Raw genomic sequence first — 18,366 nt, 5'->3', positions numbered from 1 at the left:
GGGATTCTCAGGGCTCTATTTACTAGAAGTTTTTTAGGAACCTGAAAATAGGGACTTCGAATGAAAATGCTTCCTCAGCTGCTGCTCTTGGACTGTAATTGTGGCACTCCTGTAAAGCAGGTATGTAGCTGTCTTCCCTGTCCAGTACATTCCATTTTGTTCATCCTTTCTCATTCTCTAGGATGCATGATGAATATTGTTGGACCATCGCCCTCTTCTCATTTTCAGTCTTATCCATTCCTCCTTTCCTTTAAAAAAATAAAAAATAAAAATGTGATTTTTGAATGAGTAAGCAGGTGTGGTGGTGGTTAATATTCTGTGTGTACCTTGTATTTCTTTGCAGATAATGTTAATTTAATAGAAAATGGCTTTGTATAGTATTATTGTATAGCATTTTACTGGAAACCTGGCACGCACAATCAGGAATTACTTAGTGTTTGAAACAGGAATATCATGTGACTTTTTTTTCTTTCTGTACTTAAGCAGTTGGTCTCTGCACAGTTAATGGAAACTTATAAATGGTTAGACAGCAGCTCTGTTAAAGCAGACAAGCTGTATTTCATCCAGGCATGTTGTACTACTGCTGTGAATTGTCATAAATGTCAAGATTAAGCCAGTGAAGTTTCACTGTAACTAAAAATATCCCCAATGTAATAGTACTGTTACATAATTTGAATGTTCCTGAGTTCTGGTGTTGGCATTTGTTTAATGATAAAATGTTTCTGATCTTTCAGATATTTGAGGGTCCGGTTTATGACTGTGTCATAAAACAGATAAAACAGCATCAAAGCACCAAAGAGGACAAGTTTATTGTGTGCTTAAATAAAGTGGCAAAGAACTTTCCTCCTCTTGCTGACAGGTAGTGAGATCATATGATACCCTGTATATAGAAAAATCATTATCTAATAGAACAGTGGTCCCAAACTGTGGGGAGTGCCCCGAGAGGGGGTGGAGGAACATTCAGGTCAGGGCCTGGGCCAGACTCCAGGGGGGCAGGGAGGGACTACCGCCCAGCCCAGCTCTGCTCCCAGCTATAGCTGCAGCTCTGCCCTCATTCTCTTTCCTCCCCCATACCTAGTTCAGCCCCCAGCTCCACCTTCAGCCCAAGCTCCTCTGCTGAGCCAAGCAGTAATGGAGAGGTGTGTGGACAGATTCCATTACAAGTAATGGGGGACACAACAGGAAAAGTTGGGGCACCACTGTAATAGAATACAACTTCTTATTTTTTGCTTTATGGACTCCGTGTCATGTAAAGGTTTATGAATGCAGTATTCTTCTTGATACCAAAACTTCATGGTGTTCTGAAAACATACTGTCTGGAGGTGGTGATGTACCGTGCAGAGGAGATAACTGATCTCTACTTACAATTAAGGAGTAAAGATTTCATCCAAGTCATGAGTCACAGGTAAGTGGGCACACGACCAGTGTATGATCATCATAGCAACCTGGGCTCATAGTCTGAATTTTGCATCATTGTCTTTTTCTAATAATGATGCAAGTTTTACATTCCACATGCATTTACAGTTCCAGTTTTTTTCTTTGAGCAAATGTAGATTAGAAAATCTGACAGGTTTTTTTTACTTCTCCTATTTAAGTTGAAAACTATGCTTATTGTAGCTTTTTTCATTATCCATATGGTGAAATCCTGGCCCTACTGAGATCAATGGCAAAACTCCCATTAAATTCAGTGGGCCAGGATTTCACCCTTAATATGTAATCAGTTTGGTTAGACTGATTTTTTTTTTCCAGTTAAACACAGAAATAGTAACTAAAAACATTTTTATGCAATTTAAATTGCTAAATATTACTTTAATGTTCAGCTGTATGTGTAACTGTAAATAGAATAATGAAACCAATGCAGTTGCTTTTTATCTCCTTTAGAGATGATGAAAGGCAGAGGGTGTGTTTGGATATTGTATACAAAATGTTGCCTAAGCTGAAACCCCTAGAACTAAGAGAATTTCTTCCTGGAGTAACAGGGTTCATCTCTCACCCTTCTCCAGTATGTCGGGAGCGCATGTATGACATCCTGATGTGGATTTATGATAACTACAGGTATGGATTCAGTTGCAAATAGTGTCTTCCAACTGGATAAGAGAAATTATATAAAAGTGATCTGAATAGTTACTTTCCCTATGTAAAAAGTGAGGGGATGGTGTTACCACAGCATGGGAAGCAGAAACTTTGTATTCTTGATTTCCTTCCTGATACAGGCTTGGAAAACTCACTTAAATCTTTCTATCTTCATTTCCCTGTCTGTTAAATGGGGATGATAATTGTGTACTGCTTCTAGTGATGGTCCCTGTTGTATTCCACTGTGGGTTTACCCATGCACCTGGAGCCAGAGAATTTGAAAATAGCATCCATTGGTCTGTGCATGCACCCGGCTCAGCTTCGGCCTCTGATGGAGGGAATAAAGGACAGGGCAGACTGACCATCTCTCTAGTTCCTTCTCACTTCTGCCTGGTCTGTGATGGAACCTCCAGTGTCTGTAGTTTTGGTTTCGTCCTACAAGATAAGATTTAGATTTAGCGTTGTAAATGGTTTTAACAGCTTGTACAGTTTAGTGTTTTATAGATTTCTTAGTGTTTAGATTTAGTCTCTTTGGAGGAACCGTTCCCTGTTCGAGTACTCGACTATACCCAGGTTTCCAAGCTTCATACTCTGCACTTGCTGCCCGCAATCCTTTTTGATCAGCGATGACTACCCGCACTACCCTGCACTGCCTGTATGCCTTGGGGAAGCCTGCATCGTGGTGAGTTGCAGTATTTGCTGATCATTCCTCAGCCTTACCTAAGAAGGCTGGGAACTTCATCTCCAGAAACACTTCATGAAGAGGCCATAAGGCCTCAGTTGGACTCAGGCCAGGGAACCATCCCCGGACATTGGCCTGATTCAGGAAGCGCTGTATCTGCTGGTGCAAAGTCCAACTCTGGTGTAGGAGCGTCTAGCCCCACAGATGCCCCAGTGGGATCTTGTCAAGAATAGAGGAAGCACTGTCATAAGTAGGCCCCTACCAAATTCACAGTCCATTTTGGTCAATTTCAGAGTCATAGGATTTTTAAAATTATAAATTTCATGATTTTAGCTATTTAAATCTGAAATTTCAGTGTTATAATTGTAGGGGTCCTGACCCATAAAGGAGTTGTAGGGTGGGGGTTGCAACGTTATTGTGTGTGCGGGGACGGGGGGGGAATTGCGGTACTTCTAACCTTACTTCTGCGCTGCTGCTGGCAGCGGTGCTGTCTTCAGAGCTGGACAGCCAGAGTGTGGTGGCTGCCGGCTGAGAGCCCAGTTCTGAAGCCAGAGCCGCTGCCAGCAGCCGTGCAGAAGTTAGTATGGTATAAGGGTATGGTATTACCCTTAATTCTGCACTGCTGCCTGCAGAGCTGGGCCCTCAGTCAGCAGCCACCACACTCTGGCTGTCCAGCTCTGAAGGCAGCAGCGCAGAAGTAAGGGTAGCATGGTATGGTATTGCCACCCTTACTTCTGTGCTGCTGCTGGTGGGCGCTGCCCTTAGAGCTGGTGCCTGGCTAACAGCTGCCACTCTCCAGCTGCCCAGATCTGAAGGCAGTGCAGAAGTAAGGGTGACAATACTGCAACCCCCCTAAAATAACCTTGTGATGACCTCCCCCCCCCAATTTGAGAAATGCTGGTCTCCCCGTGAAATCTGTATAGTGTAGGGGAAAAGAACACAAAAGACTAGATTTCACCGGTGTGAGGTGTGAGGAAGGGGGAGAGGGGAGACCGGATTTCATGGTCCATGATGCGTTTTTCAGGGCCATGAATTTGGTAGGGCCCTAAGTCTTTCTCTAAATCCACTTCAAGGAGGTCGGATTCAACTCTGAGCAAACTCATCGGTTTGGCCCGTAAGGACTTAATATGTCCTAAGTCCCAGAGACATGACAAGAAAGCTCGTAAGCATAGAGCTACATCAGTAGCAGACCACGATCAGTTGGTACCATCATCCTTGGCACCTCCCAAACCCCGAGATCCACTGACACTGTCCAAAAGACAGCACTGAACAAGAGAGACAGCTCACATCAGACGTTGTGGTCTCATTGCCTTCCCTTACATCGACAACTGGCTCCTTGTTGCCAAGTCCCTCCAGGAGTCCTATGCATCAATTTCTATCATGCTGCGCCCCTCTCCTCACTGGGAGTCAGCATAAATGCCGAAAAAATCTGTTCTCACTTGCACACGTCTCTGGACTTCATCGGGGCCACCTTGAATTCTATCATTGCAAGAGTGTACTTGCCCAAGGGTAGGATCCAGACCATGCATAATATCATCATTTGCAAGACTCCACTTTCATTGCCTTCAAACATGGCTGCAGTTGGTATATTCTCCAAACTGCCATTCCAGGAACCTCATGGTGAGATTCCCACCAAAATAGGGTCTTCCCTGCTATTGTGGATAAATCCTCGTCTGGTACGTATGGCATCTCTTTTCTCCCTTCCTCACCAGACAGGACCATTATTACAGCTGCATTCTTGTTCGGCTGGGGAGGCCACATGAACAGCCACAAAGCACAAGCTACCTGGACATCTTGAGAGCCCAGAAGTTCCCAAGCCATCCTTTCTTCTGTTGCTGTGGAAGGTTGCGAGCCCTTTCTTCCATTGCTGTTCACTCAGTGGAACAGCAAGATCAAGCACCCCGATATGTATCCATTACACCTCAGGGCTTGGTATTTAGATAGGCATCATCCTTAGAATGTTCATGCTTTGCAGCCATAACATAGGGACCTTCGCTCAAAGAAGAAGAAGAGGAAGTTACTGACTTGTAACTGGAGTTCGTGGAGATGAGTGGTTCCTATCTGTGTTTCACTACCCACCCTCTTTCTCCTCTGCTTTGGATCTTCTCTTATGTATGGAGAGAGGGTCTGTCTGCTGTGCTCCAGGGATTGAGTGGGGAGGGCGGGGAGGGGGGCACGGAGAAGCTACGCTTGGGGCAGGACAGGGAGCCACCGATATCTCTAGGGTTGCCAACTTTCTGACTGCAGAAAACCAAACACCCTTGCCATGCCCCTGCCATGTTCCTTCTGAGGCCACACCCCTGCTCACTTCATTCCCCCCCCACCTCTGTTGCTCGCTCTCCTCCACCCTTGCTCATTTTCACCGAGCCGGGTTAGGAGGTTGAGGTGCAGGGGATGGTGCGGGCTCTGCGGCTGGGGAGGGGGCTCAGGGCTGGGGCAGAGGGGTTCGGCGTGTAGGAGAGGGTGCTGGCTCTTGGAGGGAGTTTGGGTGCGGGAGGGGGCTCAGGGCTGGGGCAGGCAGTTGGGGTGCGGTGCGGAAAGAGGTTCAGGGTGCGGGCTCTGGCCGGGCAGCGCTTACCTGGGATGGCTCCCCAGAAGTGGCCGGCATGTCCCCACAGCTCCTAAGTGGATGGGGCCAGGGGACTCTGCGCACTGTCCCTGCCCGCAGGCACCGCCCCTGCAGCTCCCACTGGCTGCGGTTCCCAGTCAATGGGAGGTGCGGAGCCAGTGCTTGGAGCGGGGGAAAGGTGCAGAGCCCCCTGGCCGCCCCTGTGCCTAGGAGCCGCAGGGATGTACCGGCCATGCCTAGCCAGGGTAAGTATGGTGCCTACCTTAGCCCTGATGCGCTGCTGACTGGAGTTTTTACAGTCCAGTCAACAATGCTGATGGGAGCCGCCAGGGTCCCTTTTCAACCAGGCATTCCTGGGTGGTGCTGCCTCCTCCAACCCCCAGGGGGTTGGCCCAGGCCCACTGCACCTTCCTGGAGTTCCTCTGTGCCCCTCTGCGGGGTGCGCCTCACAGTTTGGGGACCATTGCTATAGAGCTTTGTCCCTGCGAGGGTCTTGCATGCGGTAGCTAACAAGCTTTAGTTATCTGTCTTTAAAACAAACAGCAAACCATCATTATTTTCGGGCATAGAAAACATAGCATGTATGAGCCAAGTGCACTGCCATCAGGTTTATTTTCCCTGTTTGTTCCTTTTGTTGCAAGTTGCATGAGAGGGAAATCAATAAGACTTTCTTTTTCATTTTATATCAGAGATCCAGAAAGCCAAGCAGAGGCGGAATCTCAGGAAGTGTTCAAACTAGCAAAAGAAATGCTGCTTCAGGGACTGATGGATGAAAACTCCGGACTACAGTGAGTCAACACACCGAGTGTTGTGATGGGTCAGCTGAGATGCTAAAGTCTTGAATACGGTTTTATTTTGTTTTGTACGACAGATTTTTTTTTAGGGGGTTTTAGGCTATTAAGATATGTTAAGTAGTAAATGTAATAGTGACATGTCGCTCAAAAATTTCATGTTTGTTTCTGGTGATGGTTATCTTGTTTTTCCTTCTTAATTGGAAGACCTAGCTTTCCCTATTTCAAAGTTTCCAGTCACATTTCAGAAAGAGGCTAGGGCAATAGTATTACTACTATTAATCATACTTATTATGGTAGCACCTAAGGGACAATCAAGCATAGGGCCCCGTTGTGCAAACTGTGCAAACACAAAGTAGGAGATGGTCCCTGCCCTGAAGTGCTTACAGTCTAAATAGACAAGAGGGAGACACAAGGTGGGGGAAGGGATAGAACACATGTGATGGTGGCAAAAGTCATGTTAGTTCCACAATTATTTTTGGGGAGTGTGGGTTTAGCTAGGAGGGAATATGCTAAATGGAAAGAAAAGGAAAGGGAGGTGAGAGTATGATGGGCAGGTATGGAGTGAAGCTGAGGTGAAGAGGCTGTGAGGATGTAGGGGCAGGGAGAGGTCTAGAGCAAATCAGTACAGGGCAGAAAAAGTTTGAGAACATTCTGCAGTTCTGACTGGAATGTCCAGAAGTCTTTGCTTTGGCTGCTTCTGCTCCTGCCAGGTGGAGCCTCTGGCTGGCTTCTCTCTGCAGTTCTCTCCCAAAAACATATGGTGGAAAGGCAGGGAAGCACCATCTGGGTTTTAGTGCCCCCAGACTGGGTAGGGTCTCCACTATGCATTTCTGAGACCGGGGCATGCTGCGGGAGAGATGAGTCTGCCTGGGTTACATTTTATCCCAACCCCAGTGCAGCAGTCCCAGCTTCGGCTGCTGCTGGTCTTACCTGCTGATGCAGTATCACTAACAATGATCAATTTGGCAAGTAAAGACAATATTATAAACTTTTTAAAGTACAGTAGAACCCTGTTTATCCGGTTTAATTGGGATTGGGGCCAGATCAGATAATCAAAACTCTGGATAAAACTGGACAATGGGAAAATACGATGCTGCAGTGCCATCTAGTGGCCCCAGGAGAGATCACCGGCTTCTGTCCCTGAAGTCCTAGTTGTTAGGTAAATGTAGAGAGCTAGTTAAGGGAGGGTTGGATAAACAGGGTTCTACTGTATAAAATTAACAAAAGATTAACATTTTAAGAAGTGTGTGTATCTTATTCTCTTGCACATTTAGCTGAAATAGTGAGAATTTGAAAAAATGTTAAGGATCTGGTTCAAACCTACAAAGTCAGTTGGGAGCCCTAAATCAATAAATCTCTTCAGTTTATATTAGACTTAATCCTCTATTAATATAACACAGTCCCTGTGCCTACACCTAAACTTTTGCTTTATAAACAGATGTAAGAAATTAGGTCCATTTTTGGAAGATAGTTTCATTATTAACTTTTATAATGAAGCACGGTAGGAAAAAAGGTGTGTTTATATATCTGTGCCCACAATCTCTCTTCTATTTGCATGGAAATGATTTCATAATCATAAGTAAAATTCAAATTTATGAAGTATAAAAATCCTTGTGACCTTACTAAAGTTTTTAATACCATTTAGATGAAATACAGATTGGGGGTAGAGAGTGGGAAATGAGATGATTAACATAAACCAGTGTGGAATTGTTGGGGTAAAGAAATTAGTGGAGTGATATAGTCCTAATCCTAATCCTTTTTATATATTTTTGCTATTCACTAATTTAAAAAAAATGGAAGTTTTTGAGTCAAGCATTGTGTAAGGCTATAGTGTCCCATTTGTAGGTGTTCAGGTATGTTTTTCCTCTCTTTACAGATTGATTGTTAGAAATTTTTGGAGTGATGAAACTAGGTTGCCTACAAATACTCTCGATCGTATGTTGGCTTTATTAAATTCCTTATACTCTACCAAGATAGAAACCCAATTTTTGAGTTTAGCGACGAATTTTCTGCTTGAAATGACCAGCAAGAGCCCAGATTATTCCAGAAAAATGTTTGAGCATCCACTTTCTGAATGCAGATTTCAGGTGAATTATAATATTTGTGTAATGCTATAGAACTATGCAGCAGTGTCCAGTTATCAATGTAGCAATCACCTTAGCAAGAGTTAAATAGAGCTGAAGTAATGAAGGAGACTGTTGAATATGTGCTGCGTGCTACGTCAGTAACAGCTGAGGCAGTCATGAGTTATTCAGATTCTTAGGTGTTTGATATTTATTTTGGGTGGATAACTTCACATTTTTAACGTGAACTTTTATTTAAAAAAATCGAAGGTAAGAACTTACTTATAACTGAAGTGGTAATTATATATGATATATGCTAATGTCAGAGATCCTTTTGTTAGACTATGTGTTGTGTGCTAATTAAATAAATAAAAAGGGCACCTATAGCTTGGAAAGATAACTGAATAAATAAAGAATAAAGTTTGGGGTTCAAGTGTTATCATAGCAGAATTGATACTAAATGACTGCTTCGTATTTGAACCAGGATCATGCAATGTTACTGAAATATGAACAGTTGTCACATGGTTCTATATGTTAAGGAGACCAGTCAGTACTGAATTTAAAGTGATATATTACATACTAGCCATTTTATCTCAATGGTGGAAAAAAGTTTCAATTCCCTGTGATCTTATTAAGACCGTTTTGCATGCCTAGGACTTCACTATTGATTCTAACTGGCGTTATCGAAGTACTGTTCTCACACCTATGTTTGTGGAGACTCAAGCTACCCAGAGTGCCAAGAGGAATCGGTCACAAGAAGGATCCCTTTCAACTCAGGGATCACTAGGTGGTCAAGTGAGGGCTACCCAACAGCAGTATGAATTTACACCTACACAGAATGTCAGTAAGTACAGATCAGCATGTTCTGAAGCTCTTCTGTCCCCCAAAGGAACAATTCTTCTTTCCTTATTCTTCTTGTGTATGCTTTTTTTTTTTAAAGCAAAGGTATAAGTAAATGTAATACTTAGTGTATCATTTTTATACAATAAACACTCTGACCAGCTGTAAATTGAAGTATGTTACTAATTTGTTCCAATTCCAAACTAATAAGCCTTGCACACTTAGTTTCCTTTGATTGGTCTTATTTTGTTAAGCCTCATGTCCATTTAAAAAGATTGGCCTCCCAGCTGAACATTTTACTTCCTATTGATCTACTTAGGTGCAAAAATGCAGCATTCATTAGATAATAATTGGACTCTTCTTTGCTTATGAGCAACGTGCCTCAAGTGGCACATGACCAGGATTCATCTGTGAATTTGGTCCACTGGTTGGATCATTAGCTTACCCAGGCTGGGTACTGATGGGGACCAAGATGTGAATGCTGATTTTCCCCCCATAATTGGACTATAAATATGGGAACTGTGCTCTTTTTGGAAGGAAATGTTGTGCATGTTTTGACTTCAATGAAGTCATATACTGATATTTCATTTTTCTGCTTTTTACAGATGGGAGAAGCTCTTTTAACTGGCTAACAGGAAGCAGCATTGACACATTGGCAGAGTATATGGTCCCTTCATCCTCTGAATCATTGTCCTCATCCATGCTGTTTGTTAGCAAGCGGAGTGAGAAATCACAGAGGGCAACCTTAAAACCATTGGGACCCAATTTTGGGAAGAAAAGGTTGGGTTTGCCAGGAGATGAGGTGGACAGCAAAGCTAAAGGTATCAATACCTTATTGATGCAATGCCAACGTAATATATATATATATATATATATTGTTAAAGAAGACCTGACTCTGTGCTAGTGATGTGGGTGGAAGGACATCTTCTTTGGGATGTTGTAATGAAGGGACAATCTGGAAATTCTGCTTCCTGTCATATTTGATGTAAGGAGCATGTCAGATGTGAGTCCTTCAGTTTGAGTGGGCTACTGTACCCTACTTAATGTCTTTCATTCATTGTCCCCAGATAAATATATCAAATGTGTCTGTTCTTAATATAAGTGGTGGTTGAGTAGTGGAATTATTTAGGTGTCTACAAAATGGAATGTTGTTGGCTAAAATGATAGGGTGGGTAACAAAACCTCCATTGTCTAACACTAGCATTCCTTATTTATGTTCCTTGTTCTCTCCAAGATGACCAGAAAGCAAATGTCAGGGAAATCTATATTTCCTCGTATCTTTAGATTTGTCTGATTGTCTCCATAAATAAACCTAACAAGTAGTAAACATTAAAACAGTTATTTCTTTTTCAAATAATTTGAGTAGTGCCTCAGACATTTTTTCAAGTGGATTCCAATTTGGCAGCAGAATTAACCACTGTTCTTCTAAATCAATCTCTGAAAATGAGCTTTCATTTATCCACTCCACGTCTGAAAAACACTAGAATCGTTCTGGAACTGCTTAGAGGTTTTTTGTATAGTTAAAAATAAAGTGTGAGGCAGACAGCTCTGGAGTCTGACCCCTTCAATTTGGACAATGTACCTCACGCTGCCAGGTCAAGGTACTTCAGCCCTGTTCTGAAAGGAATATACTCAAAGTAAAAAGTAGTAGTCCAGTTTCCAGGCCAATCAGTCCACAGTCTTCCTGTTGAGACTGCTAGCCAGGGTGTCTGTTGTGATGATGTAAGTTGTTTATGGGCACCTGTTTACCAAGAGTTGGACTGAGATCAGACTTATTTCATACAGGGCCCCACTGAACAGCCATTGGAAGGACTCTTGTCCATTACTGTCCTGCGTTGGATTTGAACCAGTGAGGCTTGAGATGGAAAGCTGTCTAATCTATTACCAAATCGCTTGATCTGTCCAACTCTGTTGTTTACAGAAGCTGTAAACATGCTGAATGCTTTTCAGAACTTGGATAAAATACAATACTTGGACTGAGGAGCTTATGATCTATTTATCACATAGACAGTAGTGACAATAGTACAATTCACTCACAAATTTTTACATACTTACAGGTCAGACATAGAATGTATATGAGGAAATGCTGATGAAAATTGGAATAAGTTAAGGTTGTCTTTAAAGGGGATAGCTATAAGGCTTGATACTCCAAAATGAGAGTGTAAATTGTTGGTGCTTACTCATCATTTATTAGGTATAGACGAACGGGCAGAAATTCTAAGGTTGCGCAGGCGTTTCTTAAAGGACCAAGAGAAACTCAGCTTGATTTATGCAAGGAAAGGTGTTGCTGAGCAGAAACGAGAAAAGGTTTGTTTGCTTCTTAATAATTAGTGGTTAAAATCTTTAAGGACTGATAGGATGTGTTAGCTGTTTTTGAGAAGTCTGATATTTTACCTATAGTAGCATCATGTCATTAGAAAATTATGGTGTTGGGTGCCATTGGAAGAACCTAGATAGGTTCTGTTACAGAGATAGTATCTGTGATTATGTATTGCAAGTTGTATAATACATTATTTGTGCGTGTAAAGCTGAGTGTGACTTAAACTTCTCCAGTAGGGAAAGCACTGGTGGTATTTACTCCATTCTCCCATATTGTGTGGGGGTTTTGGACTATGTGATTTTGTGCACCACTTGTATCACAACTCCTGGGAGCGATGCTGCATGTTAAAAATGGAAGGGCTATTCTTAACTTTAAAGTCCTCAGCGGTTGTGGTATACTGTGAAACTCTAATATTACTTGAATGTTTCTTGTATGCATAGGGCATAGTTTTCCAATGTAAATGTCTTATTTAAGTGTGTTACTTTAATGTGTCCTGATAATCAGGGTAATGACCACCCGCAAGTTCCAATATCTTCAGTGAGAGTTGAAGGTACTAATCACCTCTGAAAATAACCCCGCCCCTTTTTTCGATGCCTAAATATGGATTTAAATTGACAATTTTTAGATAAGTACATTGGAAAACTGGCCAGTTTCTGTACTCTGCTCAAGATCTGCAGGTACATGCAAGCCTGATAACACGTCCAGTGAGCCCTGTTCTATAATGCAACTCTGATAGAGTTCACCCTCATATACAGAATATGAAATGGCTGATGGAATAATCTGAAATGTCACATAGCTAGTATGTGTTTGTACAGCACCTAGCACAAAGGGGTCCTGATCCATGATGGGCTCCTAGGCACTATGGTGATATGAATGATAATATTTTAGCCTGTGTAAAGTGTGATACTGGATTTCCTTCAGGGTTTATAGATTGCAGATTATGATGTGTCAGGTCTTGACAAAATTTTCTAAAATCATTTGTAGTAGCTGTTTATTTAACCCATTCATGTTAGATGTGTAAAACTCACCTTTCTCACATTTTTTAGGAGACTACTAGGTTTAATGAGGGTATGTTACTAAAAATTGCAAGCACTGTTGCCTGGAAACTGATGCAGCTGGACAAAGCCTTGCATCAATTTTGTCATGTCTGATGGGGCAGCAGGAGTGAATAGATAGCAGCCAAAAAATTTTCTAGTGCTCTGAGAGCTTCACCAAAGCTCTAGTTTCCCCCATGACACATCTCTTCTAATCTTTTGAGAGAGTGATCCACTTAAGAGGAAGATGAGGGATAGAGCTGTGGAGGTGAGTAATGGGAAGCCCAAAAGAACAGGAAGAGGAAGGATTTGCACAGAAGAAAAGAAATTGCAGTCCCCTCCCCACGCTAGTGTGCACACTCTTCCAAGATGCAGAAATGCAATTCCAGGTGGTCCAAACAGCAGTAGCAATATATATGTAATTTTTTTTGCAGAGGATAGGGAGGAAGCAAACCCCAAGACCTTTTTACTGTTAATCCTCCCTCCTGCCCCTTTGCCCAAAGCCCATCAGTATTTTCATAAGAACATAAGAAAGGCCATACCGGGTCAAACCAAAGGTCCATCTAGCCCAGTATCTGTCTACCGACAGTGGCCAATGCCAGGTGCCCCTGAGGGAGTGAACCTAACAGGCAATGATCAAGTGATCTCTCTCCTGCCATCCATCTCCATCCTCTGACGAACAGAGGCTAGGGACACCATTCTTACCCATCCTGGCTAATAGCCATTTATGGACTTAGCCACCATGAATTTATCCAGTCCCCTTTTAAACATTGTTATAGTCCTAGCCTTCACAACCTCCTCAGGTAAGGAGTTCCACAAGTTGACTGTGCATTGTGTGAAGAAGAACTTCCTTTTATTTGTTTTAAACCTGCTGCCTGTTAATTTCATTTGGTGACCCCTAGTTCTTGTATTATGGGAATAAGTAAATAACTTTTCCTTATCCACTTTCTCAACATCACTCATGATTTTATATACCTCTATCATGTCCCCCCTTAGTCTCCTCTTTTCCAAACTGAAGAGTCCTAGCCTCTTTAATCTTTCCTCATATGGGACCCTCTCTAAACCCCTAATCATTTTAGTTGCTCTTTTCTGAACCTTTTCTAGTGCTAGAATATCTTTTTTGAGGTGAGGAGACCACATCTGTACATAGTATTCGAGATGTGGGCGTACCATGGATTTATATAAGGGCAATAATATATTCTCAGTCTTATTCTCTATCCCCTTTTTAATGATTCCTAACATCCTGTTTGCTTTTTTGACCGCCTCTGCACACTGCGTGGACATCTTCAGAGAACTATCCACGATAACCCCAAGATCTTTTTCCTGACTCGTTGTAGCTAAATTAGCCCCCATCATGTTGTATGTATAGTTGGGGTTATTTTTTTCCAATGTGCATTACTTTACATTTATCCACATTAAATTTCATTTGTCATTTTGTTGCCCAATCACTTAGTTTTGTGAGATCTTTTTGAAGTTCTTCACAATCTGCTTTGGTCTTAACTATCTTGAGTAGTTTAGTGTCATCTGCAAACTTTGCCACCTCACTGTTTACCCCTTTCTCCAGATCATTTATGAATAAATTGAATAGGATTGGTCCTAGGACTGACCCTTGGGGAACACCACTAGTTACCCCTCTCCATTCTGAGAATTTACCATTAATTCCTACCCTTTGTTCCCTGTCCTTTAACCAGTTCTCAATCCATGAAAGGACCTTTCCTTTTATCCCATGACAGCTTAATTTACGTAAGAGCCTTTGGTGAGGGACCTTGTCAAAGGCTTTCTGGAAATCTAAGTACACTATGTCCACCGGATCCCCCTTGTCCACATGTTTGTTGACCCTTCAAAGAACTCTAATAGATTAGTAAGACACGATTTCCTTTACAGAAACCATGTTGACTATTGCTCAAGAGTTTGTTTTTCTATGTGTCTGACAATTTTATTCTTTACTATTGTTTCAACTAATTTGCCCGGTACCGACGTTAGACTTACCGGTCTGTAATTGCCAGGATCACCCCTAGAGCACTTTTTAAATATTGGCATTACATTAGCTAACTTCCAGTCATTGGGTACGGCCGATTTAAAGGACAGGTTACAAACCTTGGTTAATAGTTCCGCAACTTCACATTTGAGTTCTTTCAGAACTCTTGGGTGAATGCCCTCTGGTCCCGGTGACTTGTTAATGTTGAGTTTATCAATTAATTCCAAAACCTCCTCTAGTGACACTTCAATCTGTGACAGTTCCTCAGATTTGTCACCTACAAAAGCCAGCTCAGGTTTGGGAATCTCCCTAACATCCTCAGCCGTGAAGACTGAAGCAAAGAATCCATTTAGTTTCTCCGCAATGACTTTATCATCTTTAAGCGCTCCTTTTGTATTTTCATCGTCAAGGGGCCCCACTGGTTGTTTAGCAGGCTTCCTGCTTCTGATGTACTTAAAAAACATTTTGTTATTACCTTTGGAGTTTTTGGCTAGCTGTTCTTCAAACTCCTCTTTGGCTTTTCTTATTACACTCTTGCACTTAAGTTGGCAGTGTTTGTGCTCCTTTCTATTTGCCTCACTGGGATTTGACTTCCACTTCTTAAAGGAAGTCTTTCTATCTCTCACTGCTTCTTTTACATGGTTGTTAAGCCATGGTGGCTCTTTCTTAGTTCTTTTACTGTTTTTCTTAATTTGGGGTATACATTGAAGTTGGGCCTCTATTATGGTGTCTTTAAAAAGGGCCCACGCAACTTGCAGGGATTTCACTTTAGTCACTGTACCTTTTAACTTTTGTCTAACTAACCCCCTCATTTTTGTATAGTTCCCCCTTTTGAAATTAAAGGCCACAGTGTTTTCACTTGTATAAAAGGAAAAATGCAGAGCAATCTGGAGAGAAAAGTAAATGCTTGTGTACATGAGAGAGTTGCACCGGTTTAGTTTAATATGTAATTTAAAACTGATTAGTTAAACTGGTGCAAAAGGCTGTTTGGACAGTCCTATTTCATTTCAAAGCAGGTTTATTTCTGCTTAGCTTAATTAATTAGGAATAAGTTTAAGACAAAGTGAAACAAGCCATTCTTAAAACAGAATTAATCTACAGGTTTACACTGTTTTTGGTAAATCGGTTAAAAAAATTGACTTAAGGTAAACTAATGCCACTTCTGTATATAAGGCCTAAGATGCAGTGGTACTAAGGAAGGGTGAAAGTAGCTTTAGGAAGTGGCTTTGTTTTTTGTTTTATTTTTACAGAACAAGATCATTTTGGTGTTTGGTTTTAACTCCTTATTATGATTTCTGTAACTGTTTTTATCCATTAACACTTATGAGAGTTTTTGAAGGAATTTTTAAACTTGATCATATTTACTACATCTCCTCCATTAAACCAGAAACAGATGTCACTGAGTAGGTATTACATGATCTTTTGTTTCTACATGTAATCAAGGCTGCTTTTTTGCTGGCAATTGTTGCAGGAGATAAAATCTGAGCTGAAGATGAAGCATGATGCTCAGGTCACGCTGTACAGGAGTTACCGACAAGGAGACCTTCCTGATATCCAGATTGAATACAGCAGCTTAATCACTCCTCTGCAGGGTGTGGCACAGGTCTGTCTTCTGTTCACAAGTCACTAGCTAAGTGTTCCAAAACTGTTCTGAGCCAGACAAATTGAGTATGTGACAGCCAAGCTTTTTTCGAAATAATTAGTGATTTGGGGTACCTTAGTTGTGGGGTAACCAACTTTAAACACCTTAAAGGAGCCAGGTTTTCAGATGGTGGGTGTTCAATACTTTCTGAAAACCAGGCCTCTTTAAAGTGTCTTAATTTGGGGAACCAAAAATGAAGAAAAGGGGGTAGCTGGCCTTTTATTCTGTTTCCCAGTTGGAAATAGCAGCAGTCGTGGACTGGACTCCTCGTCACTTTTGATGGTCAGGCCCTCACAGCATCTTTGGCCACCCTAGCCCTCTTCCTCCCCATCGCAGTACCATAGTGAGGAATAAGGGTACATAAGTCAGGCTTCATGAATAGTTTGCCTAAACTCCAGTCCCACTAAAGATTAGGGTGGGTTTAGACTCTGCTACGCTTGCAAATATCTACCCCCCTTCAATAAATGTGTGTGAATCTGGGCTGATATGTTCATCTCTATCTCTTTGCTCCATCCTCACACATTGGTGGCTTCCTGTTCTCTTTGAGCCTGCTGATCCCGTGTCCTGTCTCTCATGTCTTTGGAAGGGTGTTGGCTGTCTGCGCCCAAACAGCAAGGTTTTCAGGGCAGATTGAGAAGGACACCTGGAAGGAGTTACTACCTCTCCTAGTCCTTTCAAGTGGCCTGGCTGGGTGGGATGTGAAGAATAGAATACATTCTGAGCCCTCAGTCCCTCCTATAGATACTTGTATGCACACTCACTGAACAGGTTTCAGAGAAAACTCCTTATTTCATACAGTAAAAGTAAAGGGTCACACTTCACAAATGTTTTGAGTGAGACATTTAAAAGATGCTGTATTAGATAGATCTTCCTCAAAATATCTAATATGGTGACTGTAATTAGGTGAAGAAAACTAGTGGTCACCTTCCACTGCCCCTTCAAATCCTTTCAAAAGACTTGACACTTCAAATTTGGTCCACTTTGTCTGGAATACACCATACTTGGCATGCAGTGAAGACCTTTCTAGCACTCTGAGCTGAAATCAGTTACAATGCCGTAGTCACTTGTGCTATGGCCTTATTGATAATTTACAGAGAGATCCACCGTTGGCCAAGCAGCTCTTCAGCAGTTTGTTTACTGGAATTTTGAAAGAAATGAACAAATTTAAGAATCCTTCTGAGAAAAACTGCATCACCCAGGAGCTGCTGCAAAACTTCAACCGCGTCCTGAGCACGACAGTGTCTTACTTCCCACCATTCATAGCCTGCATCCAGGTAAAACTTTCTGTGTGGCATGTCGTCTTGGTTTACCCTAACACTGATGAATTATGGTGTCTCAACTAATTCCAGTAAGTGCATTTTAATCCTATTAGAGGGTTAAGCCAAAGAAGGAGATGGAATGTAAATGGAGGCAAACAGTGAATGAAGATGGCAAAATAACTGTTCTGTAAAAGTGAGAATGATGTGACATAGCAAATCCTTCCTACAGTTTTGTGTTCCATGTGTACTAAACAACAGATACCAAATACGTGACTTAGGCCAGAATGCCTTAAGGCAGCATTTCCCAAAATGTTGAAAGCTAAGTCCCCATTCAGGAAGATGAAACCAGTTGCTCTGTAGCACCACCACATGTTAACTAAAGACCTATCCATTTTAATATAAACATCATCTTCACCCTGCCTGGCTAGTTTCTCACATGTACACCATAGGGGACATACTGGGAAGTGCTGGTATAGATCTTCATAATGCTATACTTCCTTTCCTTCCTTACCTAATTTGATGAGCAGTTGAGAATAATAGTAGTGATATTAAACTATTATCACTTGGCAATTTGAAGTAGCACCTATTGAGGTAAATAGGCTAACTCACACCTCAGAGCTACTGTTTCAGGCTATCTGCAAAATTCAGGCATGCATTGCTACATCTGGTACATTGAGGTCACATTTTTTTCTGCAACCACAACAGAGAGATACTTGTTTTTAAATAAAAGTTCAGAGAATAATTGAGAAGTCTGGGCATCCCAGCTAATCTTTCATACTCACTCAAGGGCACGCATTTCACATTTTCGGAAATGCTGCATTAAGAAATACTTTGAGGTGTAAGGCTCGCAAACACTGATAGCATATGTTTTTTTTTCCCAGCAACTCTTATTCATTGCTTGGCAATGTCTTCACTTTACTCCCTTACAATAATTACCAATGTACTTTCACTAGTGATGCAGACAGCTTTCTGCTGAAGGGAAAGTTTTCCCCATTGAGACTGATCCTCGAGCCTTTCTTCTCTGCTTCCACTTTGGTGTATTTCCATATCACCAATACACAATTTTTAATAGCATGTCTACTCCAGTTTTACCTTATTTTTCAAAGATTCTA

At 41.8% G+C, this 18,366-nt stretch overlaps 1 protein-coding gene across 8 annotated transcripts in view; it reads left to right on the top strand.

Annotated features, from left to right (window-relative positions):
* PRKDC (protein kinase, DNA-activated, catalytic subunit) overlaps nucleotides 1-18,366 on the top strand; it is a 167,138-nt gene that overhangs the window by 99,278 nt on the left and 49,494 nt on the right. For all 8 annotated transcript variants that reach the window (XR_005595057.1, XM_039527362.1, XM_039527361.1 and 5 more), the window contains 10 exons: nucleotides 735-859; nucleotides 1,256-1,405; nucleotides 1,882-2,055; nucleotides 6,014-6,112; nucleotides 7,995-8,205; nucleotides 8,836-9,025; nucleotides 9,627-9,842; nucleotides 11,216-11,328; nucleotides 15,825-15,956; nucleotides 17,090-17,269. Coding sequence is in view for 7 of the 8 variants with exons in the window: in XM_039527362.1 (XP_039383296.1) it covers nucleotides 735-859; nucleotides 1,256-1,405; nucleotides 1,882-2,055; nucleotides 6,014-6,112; nucleotides 7,995-8,205; nucleotides 8,836-9,025; nucleotides 9,627-9,842; nucleotides 11,216-11,328; nucleotides 15,825-15,956; nucleotides 17,090-17,269 (1,590 nt within the window). In the remaining variant the exon portion in view is untranslated. The remainder of the gene's footprint in view (nucleotides 1-734; nucleotides 860-1,255; nucleotides 1,406-1,881; nucleotides 2,056-6,013; nucleotides 6,113-7,994; nucleotides 8,206-8,835; nucleotides 9,026-9,626; nucleotides 9,843-11,215; nucleotides 11,329-15,824; nucleotides 15,957-17,089; nucleotides 17,270-18,366) is intronic.

This window comes from Mauremys reevesii, linkage group 2, assembly GCF_016161935.1.
Source record: "Mauremys reevesii isolate NIE-2019 linkage group 2, ASM1616193v1, whole genome shotgun sequence".
NCBI lineage: Eukaryota > Metazoa > Chordata > Testudines > Geoemydidae > Mauremys > Mauremys reevesii.
This window is presented reverse-complemented; position numbering and strand designations above follow the sequence as displayed.